Below are 17,802 nucleotides of genomic sequence, written 5' to 3'. Positions count from 1 at the left end.
GTCTGTCTGGGACATTTTTAAAAAAAAAAAAATAGTATGTCAAATTTTATCATTATGTTAATTTATTTATCAAGTTTTAAAAGTTTTTTTTACACATAAAACTATAAATTGAATTTAATGGAGGTGTTTTAAGATTGAATTCTTTGAAATTAATAATTTATGGCGTGTCAAGACCGGCTAATAGAAGAGAAACAACAGCCCTGGGTTTCACTTGCCATATTCTTGAATCTTGTAATGAAAAACTAAAGGTTTTCTTTTCTATGCCAATATTGTCTCTGTTTTATATATATATATATATAATCCGTCCATTTTATTAATGAATATACATGTATTATATTGTTAATGTAGTTATATATATATATATATGTATGTACAATTCTATGGTCTGTTTCTATTTAGTCACTCGTAGTCAAATTAGTACAGAAATTTATGAAATAAAACTATTTAAATATGCTTAGTTGCATGTTATTTAACGATTTTCCTGCTGATTACGGGGAACCACAGTGGCTAAGTGGGTAAGACGCTGGCTCCCTAGCCTGGAGGTCGCGTGGTGCAGGAAGGAGGGCCTGACAAGGACAGCTGTCTAGTCGTTGGGATGGTATAAAAACAACAAGGTCCTATTAATACATTGGCGTGCATGTAAAAGATCCCTTGGCAGTTGGAATTTAATATAAGAAAAGGCCATAGTATGTTGCCCGGGCAAAATTCCCCTCATAGCACACAGTATGGTGTAGGCCTATGCCCGTCTTTGTTAGGCCAGTTGGAAGCAGAACAGTAGAACATTAAACCCCCATTCATTTCATATTATCGCTTGAAAATAAACAACCATTCTACACACAGAGACCCACTTCAAGAATAGATCTCTGTCCTGAATGGCAGCCATATCAATCTGATTAAAACACAGATCCTATTTCGTTTCGTTTTTATAGTTCAAAATTTCGTTTTACTTGTCTTTACTACACTAGGATCTGGAAGAGTTGTTTTATAATCTGCATTCTGGATAGTGTGAGAGATTAGCCAATGAAACGGTCTGTTATGGCGAGCTTTTGCACAGAACTGTGGGTAATCCACTAGTAACATCAATGCCGATTGGTTAATCAAATGTGTGATGTCATAGGGTCAAAAGGCGCTTGTATGACCTCTGACGCGACCTATCATATCACTACTACAACCGGTCAGATCTTCATGTAGTGTAGGCCATCGAAAGTATAAAAAAAAAACGAAACGAAATATAGATCTGTATTTTAATCAGATTGGCAGCCATGTCCAAAAATTCGTAGACTATTTTGTAATGTGATTCCACTCCTTCTTGTATCTGTCAAACACACAGATACCAAATAAACCTTTTCAATTCCATTAAATGGAAGCAGAATAAATACTTCCCAAAATTCGCGAAGTATGCTTAGTGTGTTCGACTAAAATCGTCAATTTAGGACATAAAATGTCAGTCAACTAGCTTAGTGTCTGTTCTCAAGTAGAGCTAACTGTAGACAGACAGCTTAAAGTTACAATTTCATATTTTCTAAGAAAGTCAAAACATAATTATTTCTCTGTCTTTTACTCAATAGGTTGTCAACTCACTATTATACGATCATAGGTTATCTTTCTCACACTTAAAAATCTTCACACCGGAAATAATAACACAATTACCTCCCTTGTTTTCCTATTCCCCACCATGGAATAGCTATCTTCAAACTTTTGAATTTGAAGTTGAAAATGATATTTTTGCTAATTTCTCAACTGGCAATAGTGAATTATAGGATTGATAAGATTATTCTTTAACAAGGTAGGACTGTTTATATATGCCATCTATTTTAGGGCTTTATTTTAATACATTTTACAAATATAACTTAAAAATATGAAATTGTAACTTTAAGGGCCAAACCCGATAATATTTTGGAGAATAAATTTGTGTTAAAATCCCTTAAAATCCTCTACCTTAGGGTCGAGCAACTAACTCGATATATGTGATACGTTTTCAAACAACTTAAACCCGTCAGTCTTCGTCTGGAAATAGAGACTGGTGAAATTTACCTTTCGTTAGCACGTGTCATTCACTGTATAGACCTCTAAAGGAACGGGAATCGATTTTTAGGTCACCCACTGAAAAAATTGACCCGGATAAGCAGTTTTGAGGTTCACCTCCAAACGGCTCAATATTTTGAGCTGAAATTTTGAGACAAGGTAGATACACCACTCCTCTATATTTTGGCGCTTAAATTTCATACGTACTCAGACTTTTATTTTTAAGACTCTGTTCAAATCGGGATAGTCCCTTTAAGTTTAATATGCTCAAACAACAAGACATTAAGACACTTGTATTTATTACAATACATTCAAATATAACAATAAATCATTCTATGTAAAAATCTGTATATATATAAAAATAACTTTATGTATATAAACATATGGTAATCAATTTGATTTCTATCTTTATAAGAACTCTATAAATAAATCTACATATTATTTACATAAATAAAAACAAACCGTGGGGACTGAACGCAATGGGCTGTTAAAGAAACATTGTTTTAGAATTTAATTTGTAGAAGATAAAAGTTAATATTGGGAGCTAATTAACTTGCTATGATGTCGCCCCTCTCAGCAATCTGCTTTACAGAGGTACTGCGTAAAATCTTATTATAGCTGTTTATAAACCTATTACGGTAAATCTCTTTGATCTTTGGGGTATATTCTATGCCCGGAATAACTTGCGGTCTGAAAGTCGGGGGCGACTTTTGATATATACAAGGGAATTTGGGGTTATTTTTCTGAAACTTTTTCTTGAAACCTGTAACAGGCTATTCTTCCAAGGTAGGTTTTTTTCCCCATAAGAAAACATGGTATAAGGTTTTTCTTACTGGAATTCTAGGATATTCTCATTTTTTCTACATGTAAACATAGATGGATTATAAGCAAGATAAAGTCCCCGACTTCGGTTATACTGGGAGGAAAGATTTCAGAAAAAACCCTTGACAGAAAAACCTCAGCCTACCGGGTTGTTTTCTTCGGTCTTTCTTTCCCCTGGATAACCTCAGTCTTGTGTTTTATCCTACACTAAAAATATGAGGGCTTTTAACAAGTGATGTCACATCACGTGGCGTCAATCATTGGCTCAATGGTGCGTGTATTGTTTACATAAGACGTTACTGGTCCGGACAGAATAGCGCCCTTTACTCGTCTATATAATTTTTACCTACATATACTTCAAACGTCTTTATTTATTTTTCTAATACTTAGAAAAAATGTTTTAGAATTTAATTTGTCGGAGGAAAAAAGTTAATAGTTCGGGCTCATTAAGCCGTGTCGATGTCATCGCTACTATATCAGTGATTGTAGCAGCCTAGCGAATATTCACTGCTGATTAGTGTGCCCTCTCAGTGATACTCGCAGCCATGCATATTAACTCCTCGCCAATGAAATAACTGCATTTCAGTTTAAATTTTGTAAATTAAGCCCCAGCGTTGCAGTAAGTGTACATTACAAAATAAAATATAGTATAAATCTATATACAATACATTGGCCATAATTCTTAAATAATATCATTTTTTTCATAATTCGTCCTTTAAGCATAGTTAATAAAAATATAGAAATTCTGAAAATTTAAGCTTTTAATATGTCAAATAACTGGTGTTACCCTTACACAACATTTTAAATATAAGCAGACACGATTGTGGTAGCCAATATTTTACACTAGCAGGAGTTTCTGTATTTAATGTTTAGTTTCAGACCATTATTGGAAAATTGATTAAATCTATTGAGAATCATAGAAAACCATTAAATTTCTACTGTTGGAAAACTGATCAAATCTATTGAGAATCACAGAAAACTATTGGGTTTTTACTGTTGTGTAGTTTAAAGAGTCTGTCTAGATTACATAATGAGTGTTAGGTTTATAACTGTTTAGTTTCTCAACAATAGATTTGATCAGTTTTCCAACGATGGTTTGAAACTTAACATTAAATACAGAAACTCCTGCTAAAACAACCCAACTAAATGATACCTGAGTTGTATTGTTAATTGTTTAACTAAAATTCTGAAACTTTATACATGATAATGTCATAGAATGCTGGTGTGGACATGGAGCCATAAATGATCAAATGTTAACAGTGCTAGGTTCCCACTACGTTTCACGCTACGATTGAAATCGTGGTTTTAAGCGTAGAGTAATCGTGACGATTCTATCAAGTCTTATCATATATCGAGTTCAGTTGTAGCAATTGTGTTGATCGTATCGAATCCTATCGTAAAGCATCGCACGACAGTGGAACCTATGTAAGCAATAATTAATTCAAAGCTTGGAACACATAAAGTAAATCACCTTACGAGGGTCAAATTATAAAAAAAATAATCAAACAAATAAACTTAATACAAAAACAATAAATCACAAAAACAACAAAAACATAGTTTGTGGATTTGGTGCTATATAAATGGACATATTATTATTATAGTCAAATTAACCCTTCAGCAACTCGTACATCTTAATATTAAAGATGCATTATGTAAAAGAGCTAAATCTGTCTATTGCAGGTCCCTTTTTTTGGCTTCAAATTTTATATAAATCATCATTTAGAGATTTGTTCTGATGACAAGCCTATAATCAATTCTCTAGACCATCGAGCGCTTGTGAAATTTAAAGGATTGAAACATGATTTAATTTAAAAATAGATAAACAAGATTTTGTTTACTATCGCAATAATGGTAGCAAATATTCATAATTACACTCAGATTAAAGTAATTTGACTGAAATTTTAATTATATTCTTTTTTCATTATCAATTTTTAAACTATTATAGCGAGAGCTGTCAGCTCTTTATCTAAACCTTACACTGTACCCAGGATATCGTTTAATCTTGTGTAAACAGCGTTAGTTTCTCTGATGCGTCTATTGTTGAATTTCGGCTAATATTGTTCAATTTGTACTGGTATCCAATTTAAATATCAGCGTTTAATTTTGATTACCAAGTGTCTAATTAACTACTGTTTAGTTTACATAATGCATCTTCAAAGAAGCGGTTATTCACAGTAGTTAGCGCAACTTTTTTTTAGCTACGACTCTAGTCCATAAACTATGTGACGTCACATTCAAAATAACTACCTCTATAACAACATGCTGGCTGTAGACAAACAAATACAAAACATTATAAACAAAAGGCATAGAAACCATCTAGGCTTGAAATTAAATGCCACGTTAAAAGAATAATAATTTTTTTAAAAAACAAATTCGAGCGTACTATGGACCAGGAACTGAACATGATGTCATCATCGCCATCTTGGAATTGTGAAGTCAAATAAAAAATCAACATCCAATAAATCGTTGCGCAATTGTCCAAGGTAATTGCCTGTAAATTTTCATGTTGTTAGAATTTGAATTGGCAGAGCTGTGGTTTATATTTTTGAAGAGCGACATCATTAAGAACAAGGCGAGCAACGATTTTGACCGAGTTCCTGGTCCGCAATACATTAAGATTGGAATGCACGAACAAATTTAGTACCTGACATTTTAAACTTTGTGTCAGACATTAATAATTACAGAATTAAAAACACTGATAAAAAAATAAAATACTTGCCAGCAGGCCTGGAAATAACGGTTTTAGAAGTACCTGACAAAATGTCAGGCACTAATGAAATAGTACCTGACATTTTCAACTTAGTTCCGGACATGTATTAATAATATCAATAAAAAAGACAAATTAGTGCCGGACAAAATGACAGGCACCAGAGGTTTAGTGTCTGGAAAAGCCTGAATCTGTGTCTGACATTGTCTGTGACAGGTGCCTTATTTCCAGGCTTGATTGCCAGAAGGGTTGTTCGAAGCTAAATGTCTGTTATAGATGCCTATATTTCCAAGCTTGCATGCTGAGTAGGAAGTTTTCTTGCTTTCTTACTGTATAACATAAATTGTACAAATTAATCTTGATTATGGTTTTCTTTGAACTACAGGAGAATCAGATTTCATACTTCCTTCATCCAGGGTCTGGAATGATACATAAATAATATATTAAAGCATCTGTGAGGGTTTTTCATTTTTCAGAAAAATATAAAATTTTCAACAGCTTAATCCATATGCTAAAAAAATATACGCAAATTGATTATTTAACATTTAATTAAGAAAACTAAAACAAAATATCAACATTACATAATCGTCAAGCTTGGATTAAATCAGATTAAAAATTAGATCCATTGTTTGCTACAAAGCCCGAGGAATAACAATCTGATTAAAACACAGATTCTATTTCGTTTCTTTTTTTATAATTCAAAATTTCATTTTACTGGTCTGCACAACACTAGGATCTGGAAGAGTTGTTATATAACAAGCGTTCTAGTTGATGTGAGGAATTGGCCAATGAAATGGTCTGTTACGGTGAATCTTTGGCATGAAGTGCACGGAACTGTGGGTAACCCACTAGAAACAGCAACGCTGATTGGTTTATCAAATGTCTGACGTCAAAGGGTGAAAGGCGCGACCTCCCATTACAACTGGTCAGATCTTCATGTAGTAGATGTCATCGAAAGTATAAAAAAAAAACGAAATGAAATATAGATCTGTATTTTAATCAGAATGGAGGAAAGACGAATCGATGGATTACGTTATTTCTACTAAATCCTCACAGCATACATAAATGATGTAAACAAACGATATCTAAACGATGCCAAGCAAACTGCCATTTTTCCCTAAACCAACACTCTAGTGGACACAAAAGGAACTAAAGAAAAGCTATTATACTTTGTTAAAAATCATTTAAAAATCACCCAAAATCATCCAATTTGTTCTGGACAAAGGTAAAAATTAGATGATTTTTGGTGATTTTAAATGATTTTTATGACTTCTAAATAAGGATTTAATATCAAACAAATGTAAAAGAATTTGGTGCTAGATACAAAAGATTTAAATGATCTGATACAGGTGTTAAGAGTTACCTCCAATCAACTAATATAGAATATTATATACCATTACCTCCAATTAATTATGGCAGTATATTATATTCAAAATTCTAAATTTGTTAATGTCGTGTTATCGTCTAATTTCTATTCATGTAATTTCTAAATTAAGACAATGTATTATATATAATTCAATTTCTTTATTTGTTCAGTGTAAATTTTAATTCTAGTATAAAACTCTTGTTTTTATAAAGGTTATTATTATTATTATTATTTAACTTTTTGGGGAAAAAGTTCATATTCTACATAACTATAATCTAAACTGCCTGAAAGGTATTTACTGAAAATAAATAATGAATAGATAAAACTTTAGAAATGTTATCAGGAAGTGACGTCATTGATGAAAATAGTCAAATATGAGACATCAAAGGAAACCTTTTTTTTTAACCAATCTGAATGCAGTTTTCACCAATTTGTAGCTGTTTGTGTATCTCAACTTTTATTTTCTGACATTGTGGCCTCTACGACTCATGTGCATGGCCTAATTTTAAGCTCAAACATGAAAATTATGAGAATAACTTTCTTATTTTTGAAGATTTACACTTGAAACTTTCAGAATACATTACAAATGGGTGGATTAAACCAAAAATGTCAACAAAAAATTGCTGATTATCTCCCCTTTGAAGATGAAGTCAGATTTTCAACTCTTTAATTTTGTCTTATCTAAAATATCTGTCAATACGAGTCACCTATCAACTTTTAGAGTAATCTCATAAAATTAAAATTCACCGGAAGTGCCACCATTTTGAAAATGTAAGTCAATGTTCAAAATCCTACTCGTCCCACAATTTTTATCCAATTTTCAATATCGTTATATTTTTGGAAAGCATTCACAATTCGCAATCCATCGGCGGGTTTAGAATTTCGAAATTTGACCTAGATTTTTTTAAAGTGAAGTCATAGAACTGAAGTTTTTTTTTTAAACTTTGAAATCGGGTAAAATGTCAATGACAAACGATTAATTGAGGCATTTGGTGCCTATTTTGAAAATCTGATTAAAATCAGTTTATAAACAAAGGTTCTGTGCAACTTTAAAGGAAAGGAAAGGAAATGGGATTTAACGTCCTACTGTTTTGCTCCAAACTGGGCTAATGAGAGAGAGAGAGAAATGGGGTTTAACGTCCACACAACACAAACCAAGTCATTTCGGGACTAACATATGGTTTAATTTTATTTCAATAAATCACTTGCGCATAGGGGTCTTTAGCAGTGGGAGGAAACCGGGGGACCCAGAGAAAACCCACGAGGTTGGACAGGCGACCCTACTCCTTGTCCCGTACAACCGGGGATTCGAAACCACGCCAGTTGACTCAATGACAGGCTTTATGACACAGCACGCACGTGCTAACCATTCGGCCATCCAACCCCCCCCTGGGCTAATGAAGACGGGCATACGCCATACAGTGTGCTATGAGGGAAATTTTGTCCGGACAGCGGCACTACGGCCTACTCTTATATCGAATTCCAACTGTTGAAAAATCTTTTACGTGCACACCAATGTGTACATGGGGCAACTTTAAAGATAAGATTGAACTGATAGATTATGGCATAGCACCTTTAATATTGGTTTACCAAAATATGTGTTTTTATCTTCTACAGTGAAAATTAGTCATTTGAGTATGTAATTGTTGACCGTCAAATTTATATAACACGTCTTTTGTCTACATGACGTCTTCGTTGAATACCATTAAAACTAAAACTCTCCTGTGGTACTGTTTTAAAGTAAAACGATTGTATTACTTTTTGAGCCTTTTTGAAAATTTAATCTTAAGTAAGGTGCTGCCTCGCTAACCAGGAGGTTTGCTACTGGTATTGCCGGAGACAGCTCCTCGTGGTTTCCACTTATCCCTGGTGCAGATTGCAGGGCCTGGCAAGGTACGATGTTCAGTCGTTCAGATGGGACAAAAATTCCTGTCCCTTGTACACATTGTTGTGCAACAAAAGGAACCCTTGGCAGTAAGAATTTGAAATATGAGTAGACTGTAGCGCCACTGTCCGAGGAAGAAATTCCCTTTTAGTACACTGCATCATAAGCCGTCAAGAGGTTCCGCGTACACAATGGCATTCACGTAAAAGAATCATTGACGGAATTCGAAATAAAAAAAATCCAGTGCACCGCTGTTTGGGTAAAATTTCCCTGCATAGCACACTGCATAGCATATGTCCGTCTGCAATGGACCAGTTAGTCTAGGTAGCTCAATTAGCACACATTTCGTTCGTTAACCGGAAGAAAAGGGCTCGTTCCTGGTGTTGGCCATTTATTTTTTTTTACTTTTTCAATTTTATAAAGTCAATGTCAACAACACACATTACTTTACTGTATATTTGTAATTAATATATAATTTTGTGATAATCTAGTAGAAAAACTCTCATCTTATTTCTATTATTAGGTCAAAAAATGTCTTCTTTGATGCTTTACATGTTTAGCATGAACATTGAACAAATTTAGAATTTTGACACTTCTACCTAGCAACCATCATTATGATGTCGTTTGGTGTCGCCTTTGCATGCTCAATTTATAATAATAATAATAATAATAATGTATCTTTAAGAAGGGTTAAAGATTAGGCTATAATAGCCTTTCTAACATCCTGCTCTTCATAGAAAATATAATACAAAAGATATAGCTAATAAATAAATAACACACCACAATCATTTACAATAGAGGAAAAAAATAAATATACAGATCAGTTATATGTGGGTCATTTAACAGAAAGTTTGAATACATATAGATATTAAATGTATTAACAAATATACAATATGTACATGCTTATATTATAGAGATACACAGAACACATATCATAAAAGATAAGCTTATAGGTTTTTAAAGATACATTATGTAAGATTAAAATAAAGACTGGTCGTTCTTGCTATAATAGCTCAAAAATAGATAATGTGAAATGAAAATATTGAAAATTTCATTAAAATTACTTTATTCTAAGCCATGTTATCACTGTTTGTAGTTTTGACAAGATGTTTGCCGTGTGGTAACCAGGGCACTGGTATATTTGAGACTTAGCCTCACTCTCCCATTTTTAAATCAAGTTTTTAAATAGCAAACCGTTCTAATCTAGTTAAAATCTTGATTATCCGAAGCCATCGAGAGTTGATTATGGCCTGGATAAATTAATTAATGTCTAATTAATAATTTAGATAACATTTCAGGCCTAAAGAAAGACCTGCAATTGGCAGATTTAGCTCTTGCATAATGTATGTTTAAGAGAAGATATCTGAAGTAGATTTAAGGTAAAGAAGAATTTTTTTCCTGAAAAGATTCAAGTTATTTAAATTTTTTAAAGAAGGTGGCAACAAATTCCAGAGTTTTGGCCCTTTAAAGTGTATACTACTTTTAACTATTTTAATATTTGGCTTGAGAGAAGAAAGTTTATTGTTAAGATGATTATAAGGAGTTTGATAACAAGGTAAGAGGTCAAATAAGTAAACAGGACATTGTTTTAGTAGAATTTTATAGATAAATATACACTGATTAGAGATATGTCGATTTACTATTGTTAGAATGTTCAGTTTTATGTTGATATAAACGACTTTCTCTTCGTCAGGTCGAATGGTTGGACGGAGTGTTCAAATTGGAAACAACATCGAACGTGAGTAAGTTTTCGAAATACTATGTCAAATAGGCTATATAACATTTGTTCATTTTTTTTTAAGACAAGTACAGAATTTGGAAAATTTGATCTGAATTTTTTTACAGTTGAGCCAATTAATGTCACTTTATACCATCCAAACGACCAGCCACAGTCCTTACCTGGCCCCCCATCCTGTATCAACGACTTTTATAAATATGGGTTATATAACATCGTCAGCTAGTATATCCTCTGGCCAAACTAAGCTTTATAATATTTCTGACATTATTAGTTCCGACCCTGTGATTAGCGAAGACCGCCTTTATTGTATGGCAAGGACAGTGTCTAGTCATTCGGATTGGACAAAAACCCTTGGCAGCTGGAGTACACAGTGGTGGCACTGTCTGGGCTAAATTCCCCTCATAGCACGCTGTATGTCATAAGTTTGTCTTTATTAGCCCAATCGGTGCAGAAAAGTAGGACTTCAAACCCCATTACATTTTGGTTTAAAATTGTCAAGAATATCGCTATCTATGAAATTCCATATTGCTTAATGCAAATTAAACAATATATAGAGTGACATTTTTGTTAAGAGCAGTAATAAAATACATAAATATTAATTAGCTCAACTGTAAAAAAAATCAAATAAAATTCTCCAAATTTTGCACTTGCCTTCAAGTAAATCAACAAATGTTGTAAAGCCTATTTGACATAGTATTGACAAACTATATAACGTACGATGTTGTTTTCAATTTTAGCACTCCGTCCAACTAGTCAACCAGACGAAGAAAGATTTGTTTACATCAATGTTATGGTTCTGACCAGGTGCTCAATCACCAAATTGAGCATGGAGTGGCGACACCAAATGACATGTAATGGTTCTGACCAGGTGCTCAACCATCAAATTCAGCACGCAGTGGCGACACCAAACGACTTCATAATGATAATGGTTGCTAGGTAGAAGAGTAAAATTCTAAATTTGTTCGATGTTCATGCTCAACATGTAAAGTGTCAACAAAGAAGACATTTTTTGTCTTAATAATAGAAATAAGATGAAATAGAATTAAAATTTAGCTGAACATATATATATAGAGAGAGAAATGGGGTTTAACGTCCTCTCGACACAAACAAGGTCATTTCAGGACTAACACATGGTTCAGTTTCATTTCAATAGTTCGATAGCGCTTAGTGGTCTTTAGCAGTGGGGGTAAACCAGAGAACCCGGAGGAAACCCACAAGGTTGGACAGACGACCCTACTCCTTGTCACGTACAACCGGGGAATCGAAACCACGCCAGTTGACTCAATGACAGACTTTATGATACAGTGCGCACATACTAACCATTCGGCAATCCAACCCCGCTCTGAACATATAAAGAAATTGTTTTAATTTAGAAATTACATGAATAGACGTTAGAATGACATGAACAAATTTAGAATTTTGAATCGAATATACCGCCATAATTAACTACTATAGAATTTTATATACCGTAATTACTATGACTATCTCATTTGGAACATATCCCCCTCCTTGATTTGTTTCCCAATAAGCATCAATAAAATAACCTACAATAGAAAGTGATCTGCAATACTCCGACACTAGAAAATATGACAATCATCTACATTAAAGAGCATTTTGAAACTATTTAAAAATGCCTTCTCGCGTACAAACACGGTGGTTTCATGATATATTTGGAATAAAAACATATTCAGACTAATAATCTATCAAAAATTTGCTTCAAGTCCCTCTTAAAACATTGTATTCATAGTCATCGATATAAAAAATCTATTTTTAGAAGCCATGTTTGACACAACTTAATTGAGGGAGGGCCCATTTTCAGAATGTATTTGTCGTTACTTACGGTCCATTTACTATATATATTGAAGCCTAAGTAAATTCTTTGATTATCTTCTGCCAACTTCTTTTTCTACCGTTTAATTGCAGAGTCTGTTGTACGTTTTAAACCCCTCAATGTTCCCCAAACCGCTTAACCATTTGATTAAGAAATAACAACCACTCCTAAAGTCAACAGGGGCATTAACTAGGGTTCTTTTGCACATGTGTACGACTGGACCTTGTTTTATTTCCCATCCCACCTGGGCTGGAAAACTAGACACACACCTAACAAGAGAGAACCAGGATTGAAAAATATCAAAGGTTGCATATTCTGTATATATTTGCCTACTATTCACATATCCGTATCGTTTGCTTGATAAAGACGAGAGTATCCGCGTCGAAACGTCGCTTAGTATTAAACTCAGAAATTGTGTATCCATAAAATTGTATCATGTGTTAACAATTAGTAAAACAAGCCAAAAGAGCACTCGTTCTGCATAACCTGAGAAGAAAATGTTCATTATCGAACATAGTCAAGGTATTGATGTAATGAAATCAATCACCAAGTTCAATCACTCTCATTCAATTAGAATCAGAGTTATGATGTATCAAAGCATCGACCAATAAAACTGCCTATCTCTGCTTAAATGTGGTTTAACATCCACTCGATAAAAACTAGGCCATTTCGGGACTAACATATGGTTTGATTTTATTTCAATAATTCGCTTGCCTGTAGGGATTGTTAGAAGTGGGAGGAAATCGGAGGACATTGAGAAAATCCACGTGGATGGACAGCAACAAGGGGTTAAAGGTCCAATCGACACAGACTGTTCAATTTTAACTGTGGAGGGAACCAGAAAAAAGCCATGGGGTTGGACAGGCGACTCTACTCCTTGTCACGTACAACTGGGGAATCGAAACCACGCCACTTGACTCAATGACAGATCTTATGATCTAATGTGCACATGTTAAACCATTCAGACCCCCAGAAATCAACAGAGAGAGAGAGAGAAATGGGGTTTAACATCCACTCGTCACAAACTAGGTCATTTCGGGACTAACACATGGTTTAATTTTATTTCAATAATTCGCTTGCGCGTAGGGGTTTTTCTTTAGCAGTGGGAGGAAACCGAAGGACCTGGAGAAAACCCATGAGGTTGAACAGGCGACCCTACTCCTTGTCACATACAACCTGGAATCGAAACCAGGCCAGTTGACTCAATGACAGACCTTATGATACAGCGCGAGGTTGGACAGGCGACCCTACTCCTTGTCACGTACAACCAGGGATTCGAAACCATACCAGTTGACTCAATGACAGGCCTTATGACACAGTGCGCACGTGCTAACCATTCGGCTATCCAACCCGCCCAGGGGGAGGGGGGGAGGTGGCAGGAGAGGGAGGATCAAGAAAGCTAAATGTACATGTATACACATACATACAAAAACAGGTGTCTTTAATTAGTTATAGTTTGACCATCGCTCTGATACTCAGCACTTTTTTTCATGCTATCAAACATCTGAAATAACGCAATAATCTATATATTTCTTATATTTTGATGGTTTTCTTCAGGGTTTGCTAGGAGACACGAGTTACTACTACTCACAAGCAAGCTTCGCTCGGGTAAAGCAAAATTTAAGCAAGTGATTCATGCAAATATCAACAAGCCAACAGTGAGGCTGATGTCCCCCGCCGAAATAGGAAAATAATTAGAGGACACATATAAATTTATCACAAATTATCTTTTACAAAGTATTGAACAATCAAACAGTATATCTTTACTTATAGTCTAACAATCAAAGTAGGAGAGTTATTGTTTTCCAAAGTCTCGACCAATCAAATTGCGTATCGCTCTGCTTACCCTGAGCAGAAAATGCTCATTATCAAACTTAGTCAAGGTATTACTGTAATGAAACTATACACCAAGTTTCATCAATCTCACTTAATTAGAACTAAAGTTATCGTGTCCCAAAGCATCAACCAATCAAATTGCTTATCTCTGCTTACCCTAAGCGGAAAATGCTCATCTTCGAACTCCATCAAGGCATTGACCTAATCAACACATACACCAAGTTTGAACATTCTAGCTCAATTAGGAAGAGAGTTATCGTGCCCCAAAGTATCAACCAATCAAATTGCTGCTTACCCTGAGCAGAAAATGCTCATTATCAAACTTAGTCAAGGTATTACTGTCATGAAACTATACACCAAGTTTCATCAATCTCACTTAATTAGAACTAAAGTTATCGTGTCCCAAAGCATCAACCAATCAAATTGCTTATCTCTGCTTACCCTAAGCGGAAAATGCTCATCTTCGAACTCCATCAAGGCATTGACCTAATCAACACATACACCAAGTTTGAACATTCTAGCTCAATTAGGAAGAGAGTTATCGTGCCCCAAAGTATCAACCAATCAAATTGCTTATCTCTGCTTACCCTAAGCGGAAAATGCTCATCTTCGAACTCCATCAAGGCATTGACCTAATCAACACATACACCAAGTTTGAACATTCTAGCTCAATTAAAAGTTATCGTGTCCCAAAGCATCAACCAATCAAATTGCTTATCTCTGCTTACCCTAAGCGGAAAATGCTCATCTTCGAACTCCATCAAGGCATTGACCTAATCAACACATACACCAAGTTTGAACATTCTAGCCCAATTAGGAAGAGAGTTATCGTGTCCCAAAGCATCAACCAATCAAATTGCTTATCTCTGCTTACCCTAAGCGGAAAATGCTCATCTTCGAACTCCATCAAGGCATTGACCTAATAAACACATACACCAAGTTTGAACATTCTAGCTCAATTAGGAAGAGAGTTATTGTGTCCCAAAAAGTGTGACGGACAGACAGACGGACAGAAGGACGGACGGACAGACAGACGGACAGACAGACGGACGAACCCATTTTAATAGTCCCCTGCTTTCTTCGAAAGGCGGGGGACAAAAAGATATTATAGGAAATAATGAAATATATTCTGCTGTCCTAGTGCCAAAGAAAAATTTACACAAGTGATTCGTGCAAATTTCTAATAAATATTATAGGATATAATGAAAAGTATTGTCATAAAAAAGCTATCAGAAATCAGCTGGGATAAAGCAAAAGCAAAGTGGTTCATGCATATTTCAACTAAATGAAATGAAATGGGGTTTAACGTCCTACTGTTCTGCTCCGACTGGGCTAATGACGACGGAGATACACCATACTGTGTGCTATGAGGGAAATTTTGCCTGGGCAGCGGCACTATGCCTACTCTTATATCGAATTCCAACTGTCAAATGATTTTTTACATGCACGCCAATGTATACATGGGACCTCGGTTTTTCGTCCCATACGAACAACTAGACAGCTATTCTGCACCACTAACAAGAGGAAACCATGCCAGAAAATCCTGATGAACTTTCTCGGCCAATGCAGGGATCAAACACACAACCTCCAGGCTAGGGAGCCAGTGTCTTACCCACTTAGCCACCCGAAATTTAAAATAAACAAGCCAACAGTGAGGCTGATGTCCCCCGCCGAAATTGCAAAATAAATAGATGACACATATTAATTAATCGCACATTTATTTTTTTCACTAAGTTTCATCACTCTCTATCAGATAGAATCAAGATTATCTTGTCCCAAACCATCGACAAATGAAATCGATTAGCTCTGCTTAGCTTCAGCTCGAAATGTTAATTATTGAACTCAGTCAAGACATTCACCTAATGAACATCTACATATACATCAAGTTTAAACATTCACCTAATAGACACCTATGCCAAGTTTGAACATTCTACCTCAATTAGAAGGAGAGTTATTGTGTTCCAAAGTTTCTACCAATCAAATTGCTTATCACTCTGCTTACCCTCAGCAAAAAATGTTCATTATCGAACTTAGTTAAGGTATTCATATAATAAATCTATACACCAAGTTTCATCAATCTCACTTAATTAGAACTAAAGTTATCGTGTCCCAAAGCATCAACCAATCAAATTGCTTATCTCTGCTTACCCTAAGCGGAAAATGCTCATCTTCGAACTCCATCAAGGCATTGACCTAATCAACACATACACCAAGTTTGAACATTCTAGCTCAATTAGGAAGAGAGTTATCGTGCCCCAAAGTATCAACCAATCAAATTGCTTATCTCTGCTTACCCTAAGCGGAAAATGCTTATCTTCGAACTCCATCAAGGCATTGACCTAATAAACACATACACCAAGTTTGAACATTCTAGCTCAATTAAAAGTTATTGTGTCCCAAAGCATCAACCAATCAAATTGCTTATCTCTGCTTACCCTAAGCGGAAAATGCTCATCTTCGAACTCCATCAAGGCATTGACCTAATCAACACATACACCAAGTTTGAACATTCTAGCCCAATTAGGAAGAGAGTTATCGTGTCCCAAAGCATCAACCAATCAAATTGCTTATCTCTGCTTACCCTAAGCGGAAAATGCTCATCTTCGAACTCCATCAAGGCATTGACCTAATAAACACATACACCAAGTTTGAACATTCTAGCTCAATTAGGAAGAGAGTTATTGTGTCCCAAAAAGTGTGACGGACAGACAGACGGACAGACAGAAGGACAGACAGACGGACAGACAGACAGACAGACAGACAGACAGACGGACGAACCCATTTTAATAGTCCCCTGCTTTCTTCGAAAGGCGGGGGACAATAATGAAAGAAATATACTATCATAAATAAGGCATCATAATCCTTCTGATCTTACAGTGAGCTCACTATGGATGAACAATAAGAAAATTAAACAAAACTAAGAAAACTTAGTGTAAAGTGTAGACTACCTATAGTGGTGTATAATCATCCAAATTGTACCATATTGCATGCCAAAATGCAAAATTTTCTTTGCCCCCAAATCCCCCTAGGCTAATTCGAGGGTCAGCTCCAAACAAATATGGCAGAAAATTATGCATCGTAACCAGGTTACCATTTCAAATTTCAGGCAGATTAGCGTAACCTTTTCTGAGGTTATCATATAAGAGGCTCATTTCATACCCTGACAACTCAGTATTCTGTGACCAATTTGGTCTGAGGATTTGAATTTTTTTTGTTTGTTTTTACGAAATGTAAATTACGAAAACTAGGACTAGGATTTCTATGACCTATTTGTGTTTTTGTAAGTTAAATTTTTCCTTTTCAACCCTATCCATATGCAAATTACAAAAACTTGGACTTCTTGTACCTATTTTAGTCAAGAGTTTTCGACTTTGGGCCTACGCTAAAAACTAAGACTTTTTTTCTACAACTCCAAAAAGCCAGTCTATATAGAGTACAAAAAAACACAAATAAGAGAAAAATTGGACCAAACAGGACAACAAATTCTGAGATGTCCGACTTTTCAACCTCACCATTTATATTACAAATAACTAAATACTTTAAATTTCAGCCCAAATTCTCAGCATTCAAAAAGCTTAAAAATTAAAAATTG

The 17,802-nt window shown here is 34.9% G+C and overlaps 1 protein-coding gene across 2 annotated transcripts in view; it reads right to left on the bottom strand.

The window, feature by feature from the left end:
• Positions 1–2,138: 2,138 nt before the first annotated feature.
• The window catches only part of LOC126823336 (P2X purinoceptor 4), a 37,443-nt gene continuing 21,779 nt past the window's right edge, over positions 2,139–17,802 (bottom strand). Inside the window, exon 11 of one of the 2 annotated variants that reach the window (XM_050552113.2) lies at positions 2,139–5,973. In XM_050552113.2, coding sequence (XP_050408070.1) covers positions 5,917–5,973 — 57 coding nt within the window. In that variant the 3' untranslated portion in view covers positions 2,139–5,916. The remainder of the gene's footprint in view (positions 5,974–17,802) is intronic. The other variant, XM_056101824.1, reaches the window with a different exon arrangement.

This window comes from Patella vulgata, chromosome 6 (genome assembly GCF_932274485.2).
Source record: "Patella vulgata chromosome 6, xgPatVulg1.2, whole genome shotgun sequence".
In the NCBI taxonomy this organism is placed as follows: domain Eukaryota; kingdom Metazoa; phylum Mollusca; class Gastropoda; family Patellidae; genus Patella; species Patella vulgata.
The sequence above is the reverse complement of the archived record's forward strand: the minus strand, read 5'-3'. Positions and strand labels throughout refer to the sequence as shown.